This window comes from Stigmatopora nigra, chromosome 23 (assembly GCF_051989575.1).
Source record: "Stigmatopora nigra isolate UIUO_SnigA chromosome 23, RoL_Snig_1.1, whole genome shotgun sequence".
Taxonomy (NCBI): Eukaryota; Metazoa; Chordata; class Actinopteri; order Syngnathiformes; family Syngnathidae; genus Stigmatopora; species Stigmatopora nigra.
Window position 1 is genome coordinate 383,040 of NC_135530.1, and position 16,904 is coordinate 399,943.

At 53.7% G+C, this 16,904-nt stretch overlaps 1 protein-coding gene across 4 annotated transcripts in view; it reads left to right on the forward strand.

Annotated features, from left to right (window-relative positions):
• Window positions 1–16,904, forward strand: part of celf2 (cugbp, Elav-like family member 2) — a 73,415-nt gene that overhangs the window by 37,258 nt on the left and 19,253 nt on the right. For all 4 annotated transcript variants that reach the window (XM_077710135.1, XM_077710134.1, XM_077710137.1 and 1 more), the window contains 3 exons: window positions 4,289–4,327; window positions 14,355–14,551; window positions 16,567–16,649. In XM_077710135.1, the coding sequence (XP_077566261.1) occupies window positions 4,289–4,327; window positions 14,355–14,551; window positions 16,567–16,649 (319 nt within the window). The remainder of the gene's footprint in view (window positions 1–4,288; window positions 4,328–14,354; window positions 14,552–16,566; window positions 16,650–16,904) is intronic.

Sequence of the window (16,904 nt, forward strand, 5' to 3'; positions counted from 1 at the left end):
CCCCGGAGCCGACGGGAGGGGGCGGCTCTCTCCGGGGCCAGGTGGGACGCCGACTAATGAGCGGCTCGGTTTCGGGGACCAATTACTTTGGCGGGGAGTCGACAGCTGCCGCCTGGCCTGGCCTCTTCCTCCTCCTCTTCTTCCTCTTCTTCTTCCTCCTCCTCCTCCTTTATCCCCCTCCTCTGAGTTGGCGACGGGGGGCTCGGCCCACCCCGCTCCCCGGGGGGGTCATTACAGCGCAGGCGGGAGCGCAGACTTGTCGACTTGTATCTATCACCGCGTGGCTACATCCTTCAGTGGCCTTCCTTCGTATGGCTCCCACCGCTATCGACCGTTAGTAATAACGAAGGCAAATGCGCCGGCGCTCCCCAAAAATAAGAATGGGCAAAAATGGTGTGGTGGTTGCATCCTCCTCCTCTCGCGTGATGACGCTTTTCTCCGGACGTGGCTTCCCTCCAACAATCCAAAAAGGTGCACGCTAGGCTAATTGGACGCTCCAGATTGTGATGGATTGTTTCCCGCGATGAGCCGTCATTGGCTGGGATTGGCTCGGGCACAATTGCCACGCTAGTGAGGAGAAGCGTGATGGAAAATGCATGAATGTTGGCCATTTTGACTGGTGACAGTGCTTGTTGTATTTTCCCCACTCAATATAATTGTCTTGTTTTACCAAAAACTCTTGGGCTGGTAAACATTCTCATCCGGGTACTCCAGAAGGAGCATTTTCCAGCGTTTGTCACCACGCCATGCCATCCTCCTCCTCCTCCTTCTCCTCTGCCTCAGCACCTGTCTATCTTTTATTATCTATTCTTATAGTGGGAGAGAAATAGTCACGGCACGACGCCGCTTTCCCCTCTCTCTCTCTTTTCTCTGGCTCTGTCTTTACCGGCGCGCCTTGAACGGCGACGGTCGGGCCGCCTTGAAAAAGCGCAGTTGGCACTCCCGATGAAAGAAAAGGGAGAAAACGGCAGCTAAGAGCGCGCGGGTGGTTGCGCCGGCCGGCGTCTTTTAGCGCACGGCCGACTTAGCGGCCCGTCCACGCATCCAAATATGCATTATGGATCACGCTCGCTCGCTTTCTGGCACACCACATCACAAATGATGCGCTTAAAACATCCTCGGCGTGAATAATTGATGCGTCGGCGGAGAGCCAGCCCTCTTGCCACATCCATTTCTTTCCCCCGCGATCGCGTGGCACGGTGGCCCCGTCCGGGGGTCCTCTGCGTGGACCCGACCGAGACGTTGGGATCAAAAAAGGTCATCGGTCGTTGTTTTGCCGGTTAAAAAGGAGGCAAAATGAAATGAAAGAGACATTTAGCTTCACATCTGCATTTGAATAAATCATCAAGCCCGAGTTCGAGACGGGACGGCCGGGCGGGCGGGCGGGCGGGCGGGAGGGGCTTCACTTCCCCTTGGATTTCGGGGAGACGTTGGCTGGCGCTATATCCTGATAACAAAACAATGGCAAGAATTGTCCCTTTTTATAAATCTAGTTGTTCTTTTTTTCCAATTTAGAGATGGATGACATTTGCCAACATCTGTTTTTGCGTGGGAAAACGATAGAGTGGCATCGTCCATATTTCTTGGCGCATTACAGTACCATAGGAGTAAATAGCACGAATGATATAGCAGCCACTATTTAGTTGACTGAGCAAATAATGGCTTTTTGGTTGCCAACACACACACACGGCGTGTTTGACGGCGAGCTTTTGTCACGGGCTCATTGTTCCAAATGCGTCCACTCTTCAAGCGTGTGGCCGCCTGGATGGACTCTTATTGCGGGCGGCGATCCAATTTGGCGGCTTCCGACGGCGGCGCTTTTTCTCATTCTCCACATGATGGAATTCCCAAATTCCCCAAAGTTGCCAAAGAGCGCAAATGTCATTGTTGACGGGATTGAACTCTGCTTCTCAATTAAGTGCCGGCGACTCAGTCTTTAAGTCATTATTCATATACATATCTGTATTATACTGACTGTAAAGAGTCATCCGTACTATATTCCCTCTCTTCCAGTCTGGCCATTTTTATGATGATCTTTCTATTAAGCGCAATTGTCATTTGTAAATAATCCTAATCCAGGCGTTCTTCATCCAGTGGAAGCGTAAAGCCGTGCGTCTGGGCGGAGGAGGGAACGGCCGGCGCCCGCACCCGAACGGGTCGGTCCGTCCGTCCGGCCGCCGGACATTAGCGCTAATGGCTCCTTTGGGGCGTCCTTAATTGGTATCGAGCAAGGGATGCGCCGCGGGCTAATTGGCCGGCGCGTTAAGCGCTAATGTTTTGGCTCTTGGCCGCCGCGGCTGGCTTCAATCACTTGATTTGACAAATGGGCAGAACCCAGGGGCGCCCTTTTCTACCTCATTTGCCTCGTCCCAAAAGTCAGCGGCGCAGAAACCACGCCGTCGTCGTCGTGGCCGTCGTTACCGCGCGGTTGTCGCGCTGAGTTTACGCGACCAAACGGGGAAGGCCTTTTTTCACGGCGCTTTTGAACGCGACGTCCTTTCCCTTCCGTGTCTATTGCCTCGCCGTCCGTCAAAGCGCCGCCGTAACTCCCAGACGGCGTTTGGAGGCCGCTCCTCACGCTGGGATTAAAATGTAATATCTTGCTCGTTTAAAGAGATTAGCGGCTGACATTTTGATGTCCGGGCTCATTTACTATCCCTTTTTTTTCTCCTTTATTGGCCGTCTATTGTGCACGATTATGGCCGCCATCTTTACACGTAGGTCGGAATACTCTGGCTCATTTTGTTGTTGTTTTTTTAAAGTCCAATCCTTTGGTTGACATCCGCGTGGCAAAAGATGCCATCACGTGTCCAAATATAAACGGCGCCAGGCGTTTGCGCGCTGGCCAAAAACGGAGGTGAGAAGGAGATGGGCGGGTGGGATGGTGCGAACATTCTCCGTGGCGTGGAGAGCCGCGTGTTGATTGGTGGAGGGAGGGCGGCCAGCTCCTCTCACATAATGTGTCCGACGGGGGGGTGCGAGATGTGTTGAAGATGTGTTAAAGATGTGCCGGATCCAACGCAGATGGGCCGCGTTCTCCAAAATGCTTCGGAGCGCCACTAAATTGCGCCGATTCAAGCGCGCGTGCGTGCGTGCGTGCGTGGGTGGGCCACACATTATTTTTGCGTAAACCCTAAATTCTCAGTGACAGGGTTAAATGACTTGGACTGAACGTGTACGCTGCAAAAAGTTTGATTCCCGTTGTTTTCAGTGACTTACAAAGTCATTTTGAATTAAAGTCCATTAAGCTGAAAAAAGTCTGCCTAGATTTGCTCTTAAATTCATGTCATTAATGAAATGAAATCTTTTAATTGGAAGCAACATTTGGTCTATAAAAAGCAAAAATCACGTATCCAAAGCAACCAATTAAGGAAATGAAATCTTCACACATTTTAGCCAACAAGTCCATTTTAATTTGCATGGAAATATTTATAGAAGAAAAACCTTTGGCTCGCAATTAGTCATTTATACCAAGCAGATTTGAAACTATTTTATTCAGTGACAACATAAAAACAAAGTTGAGCTTAAAAGTGTTTTCTGCAGGGGTTTTTTTTGTCTAAAGTAGCGTATTATCTAAGTGGCCCTTTCGACGTAGTTTGGTGAGCCCGCCATCTTCTTTGTCTTCTTTAGTTGTTGTCATTGGGAGCGCCAACAGCTGCTTTAGGCTACAATTATTGCCCAAACTTATTATGTTCCATAAACAGGTGCCTGTTTCAAATACGGCTTCATCATTTGCTTTTGAAAAAAAAACTCGTAACATATTCTCACTTTTGCAGCCGTGGTTGCCGTCTTCGCCGTGGCTTCTTTTGCTCTTTTACGGCGCCACGTGTGTTCCATTGGCGCTTTTTTAGAATTCATGGAATTTGGAAATAAAAGCCATAACAAGAGCATGTTTTGGGTGGCCGCCGCGGATGAAACGGAAGCGCCGCCGTCTTTGAAATGCAAAGAGCGCCGCCGTTGGCCGCCGACGCCACCGCCGAACGGGATGCCTTATTAATGAGCAGCGTCCAGCGCCTTTATTATTTGATTTACCGTCGCGACATCGAACCTGCGCTAATTTGGCCGAGGTGGCGGCCGCCGGGACCAATTTATGGACACGCTCCAGAGGAGGACGCCGCGGCGGCGGCGCCCAATTGTGACTAGTCGGTGGGTGGTCATTAGTTAAAGGGTGCTGGAGCTTATCCCAGGGTATCTAGCCTATTGTTAGCTTGAGGCCGCTTCTTGTGTGTATTTGTCCAAAGGGAGTTTGAACTGGAAATAATCCCTCCCCTTTTTTGTGTGTTTTCAGGCAGGACGGCGGCGGCGACCTGGGCGGAGGCATCCAAAGGTAGGCCCCTTTTTCTTCCAACTCCCCGAGCGCTCATTGGCCGCCAGGCACGTAGACACGTATCGACCGGCGCGACTACACGGCGCACAAAAACGAGTGGATATCGTACGGCGCCACCGCTGGCTGGCCACATCCACATTGAACAAAACGGCTTGGATTGAATTCCGCTCCGTCAAGTGGTCGGGCCCAAAGCCATTTAAAAGCCCTTGGTGGATGACACCGCTCTTAGCCGCCATCTTTTGGCCATTTCTATAGCCACGTTTCGGTCGGTTTGAGCGTCTCGCAAAATAACGTACCGGCGTGACCGGTAAATGGATGAGGAAGGCCGGCCGTGTGGAGGGGGTCAAAGGTTAGAAGGGGGGGGGGCGTTGGTAGGGGAGGGAGAAGAAAAGAAACAAAGAGACGTAGAATGATGGAATGGCGGGGAAGAAAATAGGTCGTGGTTCAGTTTGTCTTTGATTTAAGTGAAAAATGAATCCCAACCGTCTGAAGGGGGGTTTGGGGGGGGGGGGGGGGCTCCAGAGAAGAGCCGCAAGTGGAGCAGAAGCGGAAGAAAGTGACAATGATAAAAGGACGGCGTCAAAGCCCAGGAAAAATGCACACTGTACCATTCTTGCATTTGGCACTTGGTGACGATGGCGACACACTTTCTACGTCTCTGAAACTCAAACCAAAGGCCTTTCCCCGATGAGCCCGTCCGTCTTGCTTTTTGTTTGTTAGCGGCGCCGCTATTAATGTGTGTCGTTGCCTCGCCTGTCCGTCATTTGAGTGCGCAGCGTTGGGCGTTTTGTGTGGAAGGCGCTTTGAAGCCACACTGTTGATAATTGGCGCGAGCGGCGTGCCACGGCGCGCCACGGCGTGCCACGGCGCAGCGCTGGATGCACACGTGAGCACTTGTGTTGATTAGCGTATGAATAGCGCCGGCGTGCGAGTGGAAGCGATACAAACGCGCTTCCAAGGCCTCCCATTACAGGTTTGTGTGTGTGTGTCAAGGGAACGGGGGGGGGGACACGCTCCTTCCTGTTTACCGAGAGCATAATTACAGGGATGTGCACAATGCGCTGTCCCGGAACGCCGCGTCCCCCGTGTGACGAGCGCCGTTCTCGCCGCCAGTCCCTGGCCCGGGCACCCCCCCCCCCTCCTAAACTTATGAATATTCAGACAGAGAGGCGCTGGGCTCGGCGCTGACACTTGTGGCCGTTAAAGGCTCGCACAGAGGTCACGTCGCCGTGGCGACCGCCTCCGCCCGTCGTCACGGCGAGTACGAGGCCGAGGATCTCCGCTGGCAATTGTCGGGGATTTGAACCGATAGCCACGTGCTTTTTCTCCTGGCGGGCGGGTCAACGCTGGCCTTGCCCCGTTTAGAACAAGCGACCTTTGACCCTTGGAATGGCCTCCAAGTCCCGTAGCCTCGTCAGTGGCGTGATAACAAAAAATGTTTGTTGTCCTTTTCAAATGATAACAGGCGACGACGATAATAGAAAGTATGCAAGGATGGCGGCGGAATCCCCATTTTGTTGATTGTTGTTTTGAAAACGACAGCTGCGACGGAGCGCCGCCACAACAACATCATGTGGAAAAAAAAGACTTTTACCTTTTACTTCAGCTTTTTTGCACATTTTTTGGTGTAAGCGTATGTGTGTTGTGGCTTTCTTTTTATACATCTTTTTTTTTTAGTTGGGCGGGGGGGGGGGGGGTGCAGCAGATGGCTGAGAGACAGGTGAGCCAATTAGCGAGTCTCACGACACGCCGCAACGGCATCATCACGCCGACGGAGCGCGACACGCCGGCGTGCTTGCCAAGGAGCAAACGCGCCGCCATGTGTGAAGGCGCCACGTCGCCGCGTCCGCGCTCAGCGCCAGCCTTGCGTGGGTTTTCCCCAGGTACTCCGCTTTCCTCCCACATTTCAAAAAAAACATGCGTGCTAGGCTAGCGGGTTGAGCACGCTCTCAATCGGCAATTCATATTGCTCGTCCTTTGTCTCCCGCCATTCGCGAGCATTTCCCGGCCCAAAGAATCCGCCGTCTCGATCATTGGCGGTGCTTTTTTTAATGGCGGCGGCGGCGGCGGCGTACAGGCGGCCGGGTCAAGTAGTAGTAGTCCCTGAATGGACCAGGCTTTTGTAGGACGGGTATTTTCTTTGCCGTGACCTCACCGGCGCTTGCCCGTTATTGTCGTTTGACCTCATTTGGTCAAATCTCTCCAATTGCTGATTTAAAAACAATTCTAATAAAGGCAGTCCATCGGATACTTGGAAAGTGACAGTACGGCTTTTTGCTTTTGGCCTCTTTTTAGGAATATTTCTGAATGAACTATTGAACTATTCCTGTCGATGGATCGATTCCCTTTCCGAGCGCAGGATTTGTGCTTATTAGAGCGGCTGGCCTTTTTTTTTTCCTCTTCCGTTCTTTGCCTCCCTCGGCGTGGAAGCGCTTGAGCTGGCTGCTTTGCCCTTTAGCTCATTTGCATTTTTTGCTATTATTCCGCCCACTGGCGAATGAATATGTATCACTTGTATTCTTTTCCCGGCCGGCCGGCCGGCCGTCACCCACTCGGGGGGGCCTTTTCAAGCCTCCAGCCTCCCTCCCGGACCAAAAGGGGATTTGGTTTGACTGACCCGCGTCCACGTTGGGGCAATTTAGTGGCGGCTTTGTTGTGGTACTCGCGTACTTCCAGTTTTGCTCGTCTCTCTCTCTCTCTCTCTCTCTCGCTAGGTGTTTTTAAAACAAATGTTATTGATGTTGGCACGGACTTCACGTGTGGCCGGGCCACGAAAAAGGCTTTTTCTCGGGCTGCTCTTCATTTGCCATCGTACCCTTTTTTTTTGGGCTGGGGTGTCTCCCACGTGGCTGGCGTCCGTGGATGCTTTTCATGAGACGCAAGTGTTAGCCAACAAGATGAAACGGAGCTTTTATGTTTAGAGCGACTGAGCAGTAGGACCACGAAAGCTTTTCTTGCGTGGGATTGATTGCCTTTGTGGCCCACTTTGTCCGCTCTATCCATCTCTTTTGCCGGCAAAATATGGAAATCGGGGGGCCGGGCGCAATATGGACGGGGCCCGCCCCAACAGCGTGTCTGTCTAATGGCCCTCTGACTATTAGGCTTTTTTTTTTCTTCGTTTTTACGACTCAGTCGATACGCTTGTTGGTTTTTGCGCCGCCGCTCTTTCACATTTCATCTGCCCGAGCCTCTTTTTAATGGGAGGGCGTGGCGCCATGCGTGGCCACTCGGGGGCGCTCTCTCTGTCCGTACTTAATGTGCCATAGAATGTTCTTATAGAAGTGTCTAATGGCTGAAAATGCATCATACGAAATGTAGCGCTAAGAATAAATAGAAAAGGCTATGGCGTATACGACGTTTGTGCCGGTGTTTGCCTCTTGTGGCGGATGGCGAGGGAGGGACGGCGGCCCCCGGCGGCCCCCGGCGGCCCCCGCCCATTGGCCCAGCCTTAAATGAGAATAAATGTGTACTGCCCTGATCTCTCCGCTTTAATGAGGCAGAGGATGGGCCTTCGGGGCCGCCATGGAGGGAGGGCGCAGACATGTTGCCGGAGTTGTCTTGCGGCGGGGGTGATGAATGACGGGGACGGGCGCCGCCGCCGCCGGCCAATTACCATCTCTGGTCCCTGGCCGTTGCCATCCGGGTTGGGAATTCTACCACATCCCAGCGCTTCTCTCTTTGGGCTTAGCAAAGGCAGAATGGTTTCAGAGGGGGTTTTGGCTTATCCGCTCGCCCGCCCGTCGCCGGCTTCCCAGGTTACGGCTTTCAATCCATTTTATCTTTTCACTCCATTGTTTCTCTCCGTCTGCGCTTTATGGCGTTCGATTGGTTCCGAGACTGGCCGGATGTAGGGAGCGGCCCGCTTGCATATTTGGAAAATCCTCTCTGGACACGTATTTGACCAAAAAGACTTCCCTCTAGTTGCAAGTGAAACGATGGTTCCCACAATCCTCTGTCTTCCCCGTCTGCGGCGTTCTCCCCTCGCGGCCATTCCCCAAACGTCACGGCGGCGGCGGCCCACATTTCACGGTGGATTAAAGCGGCGGCGCGCCGGTGCCCGTTAAAAGCCGCGTCACCCTCCAAATTTGGTTGGCGGCCAAGCTCCCGTTTCAGTTTTTTAGCACGCCGACAAAGACTTTTTGGCGGAGGCCAGCGCTCTTGGCCAGAGAGAGCGCCGCTTAAATGTGACGGCCCCTGACCATTTTTCCGGACGACTGGGAAGGCTTATCACGTCGGCCAGAGAATAGTTGGAATTGTGTCGGGGGGAAAAAAAACAACAATAACAAACGTTTTCATGGCTAATGCTAATATGCTAACCGATATTGATGATGGAACAAAAAAAAAATAGGTTTATAGTCAATTCCTAGTGGCACATTGACAGACGACAGCTTATTTTACCCTTTGAACCCGTGACGTAGGTAGACCGTCAATGTTGCCAATTATTTAGCGTGGGAAAAGAGGCGCTTTGACGCCGCTGGGCAGTCTGGCGGAGGAGCTCCGCCCTCCCTGCGAGAGCGTGCCCGCTCGCTCGCTCGCTCGCTCTCGCCGGAAAGCGGACGCCGGAGACGAGAAGACGCGCAAATCCAGGGGAGGAGAGGGAGGAGGATGACGAGCGCCGCCATCGCGCCGGATTGTCTGCTCTTCCGCGGGGACGACGGACGGATGCCCGTCTGCCCGTCGGCACCCACCTGCTGAGACTCAATTCAAAAAAAATACCAAAAATTGAAATTAAAAGAGGAAGGAAAAACATGCAAGCATGACTTCCGCCTACAGTCTGGACTTGATGCTGGAGAGTCGCTTGCTCCTGCCTGCTGACCCAATGTGAGTTTGCACATTTCATTTTGCCTCATGATGAGGGGCTGGGGGGGCTTCAATTTAAAATATTAATGATAATAATAATATTGTGATGCTGTCCATGTCTTTGGTCCCCTCCAAGGGAACGCTTTTCATGTCAAGCCTGTCTAAGTTGGTCTCGCCCGACGATGCATGCGACATTTCATTTGGGGGTGCTCCTTTTTAGTTTTTTGGGGGGTGAGGCTGACTTGTTTGAATTCCCTTACATGTTTCTTTGGAAAAGCACTCCCCCAATCTCTCTCTCTCGCTCCGTCTCCCTTATACCCCCCACCCCCTCCACATGCCCCACTTGCGTCCCCTCGGCTCAGCTGTGATGTTGGCCCGTGTGATGCGTTCAAGTGCGAACGTGTCTGGCAGAGTGCGTACACGCACGCTAACTTGTTTAACAACACACACACACACACACACAAGTACACACGAGTACACACACAGTCGACAGGGGAGGCCGTCAAAGAGAAGGTTCCGGAAGGCGGCGCGACAAAGGGCACCAAGTCACTTGCAAATTGTCCTATTTGTTCACGTGAATTCCTGGGGGTGGGTGGGGGTTTCTTCGACGATGATAGACGTCCTAGAGCGTGGCACTTGAAATGGATTGACGGGGGTTGTCACTGGGAATGGCAGCCGCTGAGTTGCTCTTTTTGAGGAAAAATAGGAGTCCCATGGTTGAAAAATGGCCTAGCTACTAGCATAACTGTCATCAAGATGGGCTTTCCAATGGCGGCGTATTTGCAAGCCACTGCCACCTCATCCAAACCAAACTAATTTGCCGTATTGACGCAAAAGCCTCTATTCAGGTATTTTTACGTCGCGTGAAGCGGAAGTTTGCATGGACAAGTGCTTTTGAGGACAGTTTCACTTTAGTGGCTTTATTATCGCCAGCCGTCTCTCTTTTTCTTTTCCCTGTTGTTGTTTTGCCGATGGCGCTCCGCTAATTGCCTGACTTTCTTCTTCGGTATGATGTGCCTTTTTTCCGAACCACTTTGACTTTTGTCTCCGTCAGAATGCTGGCATCGGAGAAGCAAATGGCTTTGTTAGCATGCCATTAGCCGGCCGGGGTCACGGCCGCCGACGCCTTGGGAAAAATCGCCGGCGGCGGCCATGTTATTTCAGGAGTGCTAGCTTAAGGTCGCTCGCAGCCGCTCGGCGGCTGAAGGGCGTGGGTGGGCGTGGGCGGGGGGCCTCGGCGCTCTCTCGTATCCTCCGCCGAGAAGGCGGACAGCTCGCGGCGGATAGCGCTTAGCCCCGATGACCCCAAACGCATCTCGCTCCGGTCCTGCGAGGGATTTTGCTTTGGCTACTGGTTGTGCTAAACGGGGCGTAGCCATGACGTCACATACGTTAGCCGGCAGCCCTCGGCCTTTGATTGACTCCAACTTCAGGCCTTGGGAACAATGGATCACCATTCAGACAATCTTCCGCTTTTAACAAACCGGACTTGAAAGAGCTGGCTTTGACCCCCACGTCGCCATGACCCCGTCGTGACCCCGTCGCCACGGCACGTTTGTCTTGCGGCGCACGGCGGTTAGCGGAGCGCTACAAGGAGGCTCGCGTCGAAGCGACTTGATGTTCTCACACAACACAAAGGTAGTGTTTGTGAATCAAAGCGCGGGAGTAAGATAGGCCCAATGCCTTTCCCCAGACGACTATTTATCGGGCGGCCTTGAGAGGAGCGCCGGCCGCTTTTTAGCCAACGGCCTCGCACGCACTCGGCTCGACGTGGCGTGGCGTGGCCTCCGGAAAATGCACGACGAAGCCTCTCTTCTAGGCGGATCTTCCTCCCCGGGATGACGGATAGTTCGCCGCGGGGAGAGCTTAGCGCCGCCGTCTTCCTCTCGTTTGCCCTCGTAAACGATTACCGCTCTCCGGCGTGGGGGATTGAGATTCCGGATTAGGGCCTTGCCGGGCCTTGCCGGGTCGGGCCAAAATTTGCATTTGCAATACAATTCCATGCATAACACTTAAGCTTGAAGTCAGTTCAGTGAAATACAGTGAAAAATGATTTTCCATTCTGGTTGTGATGTCATCATCAGAATTGTGCCTAACTGCTATGACGACGACGTCAGCCCACTCAATAAATGATTGGACGTTTGCACAGAGAATAGAAAACCCCTGCGTAGCATGCTAGTAGTAAAAAAAAAAACGTCTCACGTTAGCCACCTTAGCATCTAGCCACATTCCACCACAGCAGCTATCGTTGGAATGGAGACAAAGTGTAGCCGGGCTCTCGGTGACTGGAAATAGAAGTCAAGCTCAGGCCAAAGTGTGGTGGCCAAGGTCCTCCCGTGCCCCCCGCCGTCCCCCCCCTCCCATAAATCCCCGTCTGGCTGTCCTTTTTGGCACGTCTTGATCACGCCGCTTAGTATGGACGTGGGCGAGCGGCGACGTGAGCGCACATAAGCCGTAAACGGCTGGCTTCCTGTCTGTCAGGTGTAACCTTGACTGCCACCGCCGGCGTGTGAATGCTAATGGGAAGAAGCCAGGGCTCCCTACGGGATGCCGCCATCTTTTCTTTTTCCGGCCGCCTCGACGGCGCGCGCCATCCTCCAAAAAGCCGAACCAAGTATTTCTGTCTGAAAATTTGCCTGAATTTTCTTTCTAGTCCACACCCAAAACACTTGGTCGCGCGTTCCCTTTGTTTTGGCCGCTGGAGGGGACGCCAAAAAGAAGAAACGGTTGATTGGCGAGATACGACCGGCTCTCCTCGGATGCTGTTGACGGTGCTAGACCGGCTCCTAGCGTACTCACCCAATCATTTTTTGCGGCAACCTTCTCCCACCCGAATCCGTTTGACCCTTTGAGAAGAATATTGTCAAAAGAGAGCTCATTGCGATGGCGGCCAAGTTTTGCCCAATTTGTTCTCTCTTTCAAAGGAAACATGGGCGCAGCGGTTAAATCTTCCTCATCTGGCACTGGGATGCTTCTTTAACGTGGCCCCAGGCTTTTCAAACTGAAAAAAAAAATCCAGGATCTGAGATTGTGGACGTGTAAAAGCTCCCCGCGGCGTCCCCGCGGAAGCCGCCATTTCCTCCGTTTTGCTCTCATTTTGCTTTCAATCAAGCGGCGGCCGGCTAATTAGGCCTCACCTCCGCCACCGCCGCCGTTGACGAAGCCGCATCCCGTCTTGTTTTGCTCCCACATCAAAAGAGGGCTCCCGGCGGCGTCGCCTGTTTTGTTTGCTCGTTAACTTTGTCGCCGGCCGTTTGGATCAAAGCGGCTTGGGTGGGCGAATTAGCGCGCTAGCTATTAGCGAGGCCGCCTGGCTAATGGCCAGGCGCCTCCACGGGAGGTCACGGACGGACGCTTTAACGGCGCCGCCGGCGGCGGAAGATGCTAACGATGGCGGGCGGCGGCTCTGCCCCTTTAGGAGGCCATTAGTGGTTTCCATTCCTTGGTCGGCCGCCAGCCATCCACGGCGTCCGACCTTCCACCTAATTGCGTTTCCTCACGTTCCGATTGGATTGGACGTCCTGCGGCGTCGCTCACCGTCATGAGCATTTGCCTAGTTTATCTTTTGGACGGCTGACGTGGTCGATGGCAGCTGGAGAGTGAAATGTTATTTCAGTAAACTTGTTATTGAAGCTAGCTGGATTGCTAGCTAGCTAGCCCTATCCGTTTGAAGCAGAAGGTCAGGCCGCGTTTCTTGTCCACTTTGTCCAATGCACTGATTTCAAAAGAAGGGAAGTGGCGTCTCGTCTTTCCTTGTCCGTCCGTCCGTCCACTCACCAACGAGGCCTTTTGTGGAATGCGGCGCTCGATAGGAAGCTTTGGCCCCGCGACACCAGGCGGCCGCTGGCCGGCTGGTATTCTGAGGAAATCCATGCCTATTACGGCTAACAAAGCACAAAGGATGCGCGCCATCGATCGCACGCCGCTTGGTGTTAAAGCGCCTGCCGCCTGTACCTAACGGGGAGTCGCTTTGAGGCTACGCCGCTCGGAAGTGGAAAGGTCACTCGGGGTGCCGCGCTTTTTACTCCCCGCGGTTTGGAGAGAGAAGCGGGCGTTTGCGCGTCAGCCGGCTTCCTCGTCGCCTTCCTCGTCGCCTTCCTCGCCGTCTGCGCTCTTTGCCAGCGCTTTCCCTCCACGGACGGACGCCTTGGCAAATCGGCAAGCGATCTGGCGCTCCGCGCGGCATCCCCCGGCGGCGTTTTGCGGCGTTTAGCGCCGGCGAGGCCCGTTAAACGGCGGCTTTTGCGCGGGGCTCCGCCGGGAAGGGCGATCCAAATTCAAGATCCAGATTGAAATGGAGTCATTACGACCACGTGCAAAAACCCTGCAAATTGCTCCAATGCAAATGAGCCACGCCACGTGCGCCTTTTTTAAATGTAAAGAAGCAAAAATTGAAGCGCGAGTGGCGGGGACACCCCTGCCGTAAGCAGACATATGTCCGACACGACGCCGTTGTTTGTCCCGAGAATTGAAATGGAGGGGGAAAAAAAGGCTTTTTTGGAGCCATCTGTCGTGCGGCTAATTGCTACGCGTGACAATGTTTTTCCGAGCCATAAAGCCTAATGAAAAGCAGCGGCCCCCCCTAATAGCCGCTAATGTTATCACCCGACGTCGGCGCCTCCCCCAGTTGGTCTCCCCCATTGGCCTCCCCCGCCCGCCCACCATCTTGATGTAACAAATCAATCCAATCCCGAATGGAATTGTGGCAATTTGAACAAAAGTATCTTTATTAAAATGTCGGTGGCCCAGAGAACCCAATCCAATCAGTTTGTGTTTTGCGTCCTTTCCTCGTGGACGCCGTCGAAAGCGGCCAACTTGCCGTTAGCGCCGTCTATGCTAAAAATGCCATGTTTTAGAAAAGTGGCGTTTGGGTACAGAGACACGTCACCTTGGCGCTCGTCACGCGTGGGCGTGTTGTCTTTGCCGCGCCCGTGTCCTCATTAGCCCGCGTCAGCTCGTTAGCGGCGGGCGCGCTAGCCCGGCGCAGGGGCGCCGCTGCGGCTTCATTAGCCGCCGTGACATTTATCTGACGCTTTCGGCACGTGGAGGCGCACGTTACCGTGGCGACAGCGCGCACGCCAAAATAGCATCATCCGCGCCGGCGGCGTACAGCCGGGGCTAATGAACGTAGGAAAGGTGCCTGGCGGCGGCATCGGCGGCGGCCGACGTGACCCCCCGTTTAAGGAAAGTGATGACGTTTGATGACATTTTTTCCCTCTTTTTGTAGCAACGGGCCGGCCGGAAAGATGAACGGCGCCTTGGAGCATTCGGACCAGCCCGACCCGGACGCCATCAAGATGTTCGTGGGCCAGATCCCGCGCTCCTGGTCGGAGAAGGAGCTCAAGGAACTCTTCGAACCCTACGGCGCCGTCTACCAGATCAATATCCTGCGGGACCGCAGCCAGAACCCGCCACAGAGCAAAGGTACGACAAATCCCGCCCCCTTTCGCCGCTTTCAACAATGCGTTGCGCTCGAAATTAAGCCGAGCGTTAAAAATAGGAAACGGAGGCGTGTGACGTCGACGCTTCCGCCCGACCGATTGCCTTTCGGCGCGCGTTTAATGGCGGCCAACTCCGAGCGCCCTCCATTTTGACTTTCCCCTTTGATGAACTCGTCAATTGCTCCGCCACGTTAACACGCATCCGGCCGAGAAAAGCGCGCCGCGGGACGCTCCTAATGAGACGGGGAGGGAAATGCGTCGTCGCCGGAAAGAAGCCACCTTAGGAAATGAGGAAGTCGAGCGAGTGAGCGAGCGAGCGAGAGCGCGTCTGGCCAATCATCGCCGGCTCCCTTTCGGGGAGACGCCTCCCTCCACGGACGTGAATTTCCAAAATGGAGCTAACTACTGGATTACAACAGAGTACAACAGAAAATGTACCACTTCCAAAAATGCGCTCATTTTTTAAGGCGAGCCGCTTGGCCGGCTAGCGGCTAAAGCGTGCATGCATTTTTTTCCACGGCCACGGCGGCTCACCGTGTGGCCGTAGGCTTAACGGGACCCCTAAAGTTGTCCATTTTCCGCTCGGCTTGTGTCGGAATTGTCGGCGCGCCGCGCATTTAGAGCGCTCTGTCGCTTGAAATGAAATGTTTTGCGAGCGATGAGAGCGCCGCCCATTCGGTCTTTCCGCTCTGGGCGGCGGAAACGCCGGCTTTGACGGAGGCTCTTATTCGCGCCTTAGCCGGCCGACCCGTGGCCTCGCCGGCTCCGGTCCCCCCCCCCGAGGCGGACTCGGAGGGGCGGCGGAGGTCCCCGTCTCGCTCTGTTTACCTTCCGTCGGCGTGGGCGCCGCCTGAAAGGGAGGTCGCCGGGTCGGGGCCGGCCCGCTTTGCCATTTCGGTCGGTAAACACGGGGTGAGAAAAATAGTTTGACGGCGCCCCCGGCTTCTAGACAAGCCGTCGAGTATTGGCCGCCTTTCCTTTCTGTCGGGAAATCCTAGCCCAGACGCTGGCGGGCATTTTGTCCCCGCCGCCGCCGCCGATGTGGAGTGACCCCTCCCGGGCAGAATCGAATCTTCCCTTTCACCTGCCCCAGTGTCCCCGAGTCGCGTTGCCCTTCCGGATAAATGTGAGAAATCTCAGTTTCCAAACGGCGTTTTGTTGCCAAAATACAGATGCTAGCTGATAAACTAAGTATCACAGGGTGTGTTTTTGTGTGCGTGGGCGTCGCTGTGTGTTTATGCTGACTGCGGTGGTCCGGGGAATTGCGTGGCACCGCTGTTAGTTTAATGTCTTCCCACTTAATAACCAGATGCGGTGGCGCTCTTTGGCGAGGATGTGAGAAATGGAGCAATATGCCCCCTCCCTCCATTCGTTTTTGATTTGATTTATTTACTATTATTTGTTTTTTTTTGGCGTGCGCTCGGGTAGAAAAATTGGGATGGGAAACGCCGGAGAAAATAGGGCCGTGCGAGACAAAGAGCGCCAGAGGGGGAAACACGGATCAAGCGCGGTCCGGCGACGGCAACGGCGAGCCACCTCGCCGGGCCGAGGTGGCGGCGGGGGACCACGCGCTGTCTCATTTATCTTAATGATGTGGCCCGCCCCGGTGCGCGCCGTACAACAGGTTTAATGCCTTCATTTGACATTGCTTCCATTTGTGAATTCTTCTGGAATATTCCGTCACACCATTCAAAAGCCGTTAGAATCGATTTTTGTACTTTTTGGTGGAAATAAACGCGAAGTTGCTGCAGTTCCACTCCCGTCCGCTAGGTAGCAGCACGCCGCTGCCCCGCCTCGCAATCTGAGAAAAAGAGTGCGCTAAAAGCTGCAGAATAGTTGAGCTTGTTTGTTTGCAATTGATACATTCCATGACCTGCCGCGCAATAAGGTGAATAACCCCCATTAAGCGACCGCGTCAAAGAAATAAAGTCATTCATATGTGATGTATTGAGGGAAATGCTTGAAAATCCTCTCTTGTGTTATTTTGTAACCTTTCAGGCTGCTGTTTTGTGACGTTTTACACGCGAAAAGCCGCCCTGGAAGCCCAGAATGCACTGCACAATATCAAGACCTTAACGGGGGTAAGTCAGCTTTTAAATTTCAACTAAAACTCTCTCCCCAATGTCCACATCTAATCCAATTTGAGACGTCTACGGCAAGTCAGTACACCTGACCCATTTTGGACTTTGCCTAGCAACTACCCGTCGCCGCTTTCTATGTAAAATGAACCAAATTCCCAGTTGACTGTTGGTATAAAAAAAAAAAATCCCGAGTCGCAAGCGTCACGTTTCCGCCACAACTAACCAGATTGCGTTTTATGTATTTTTGCGGGCGTG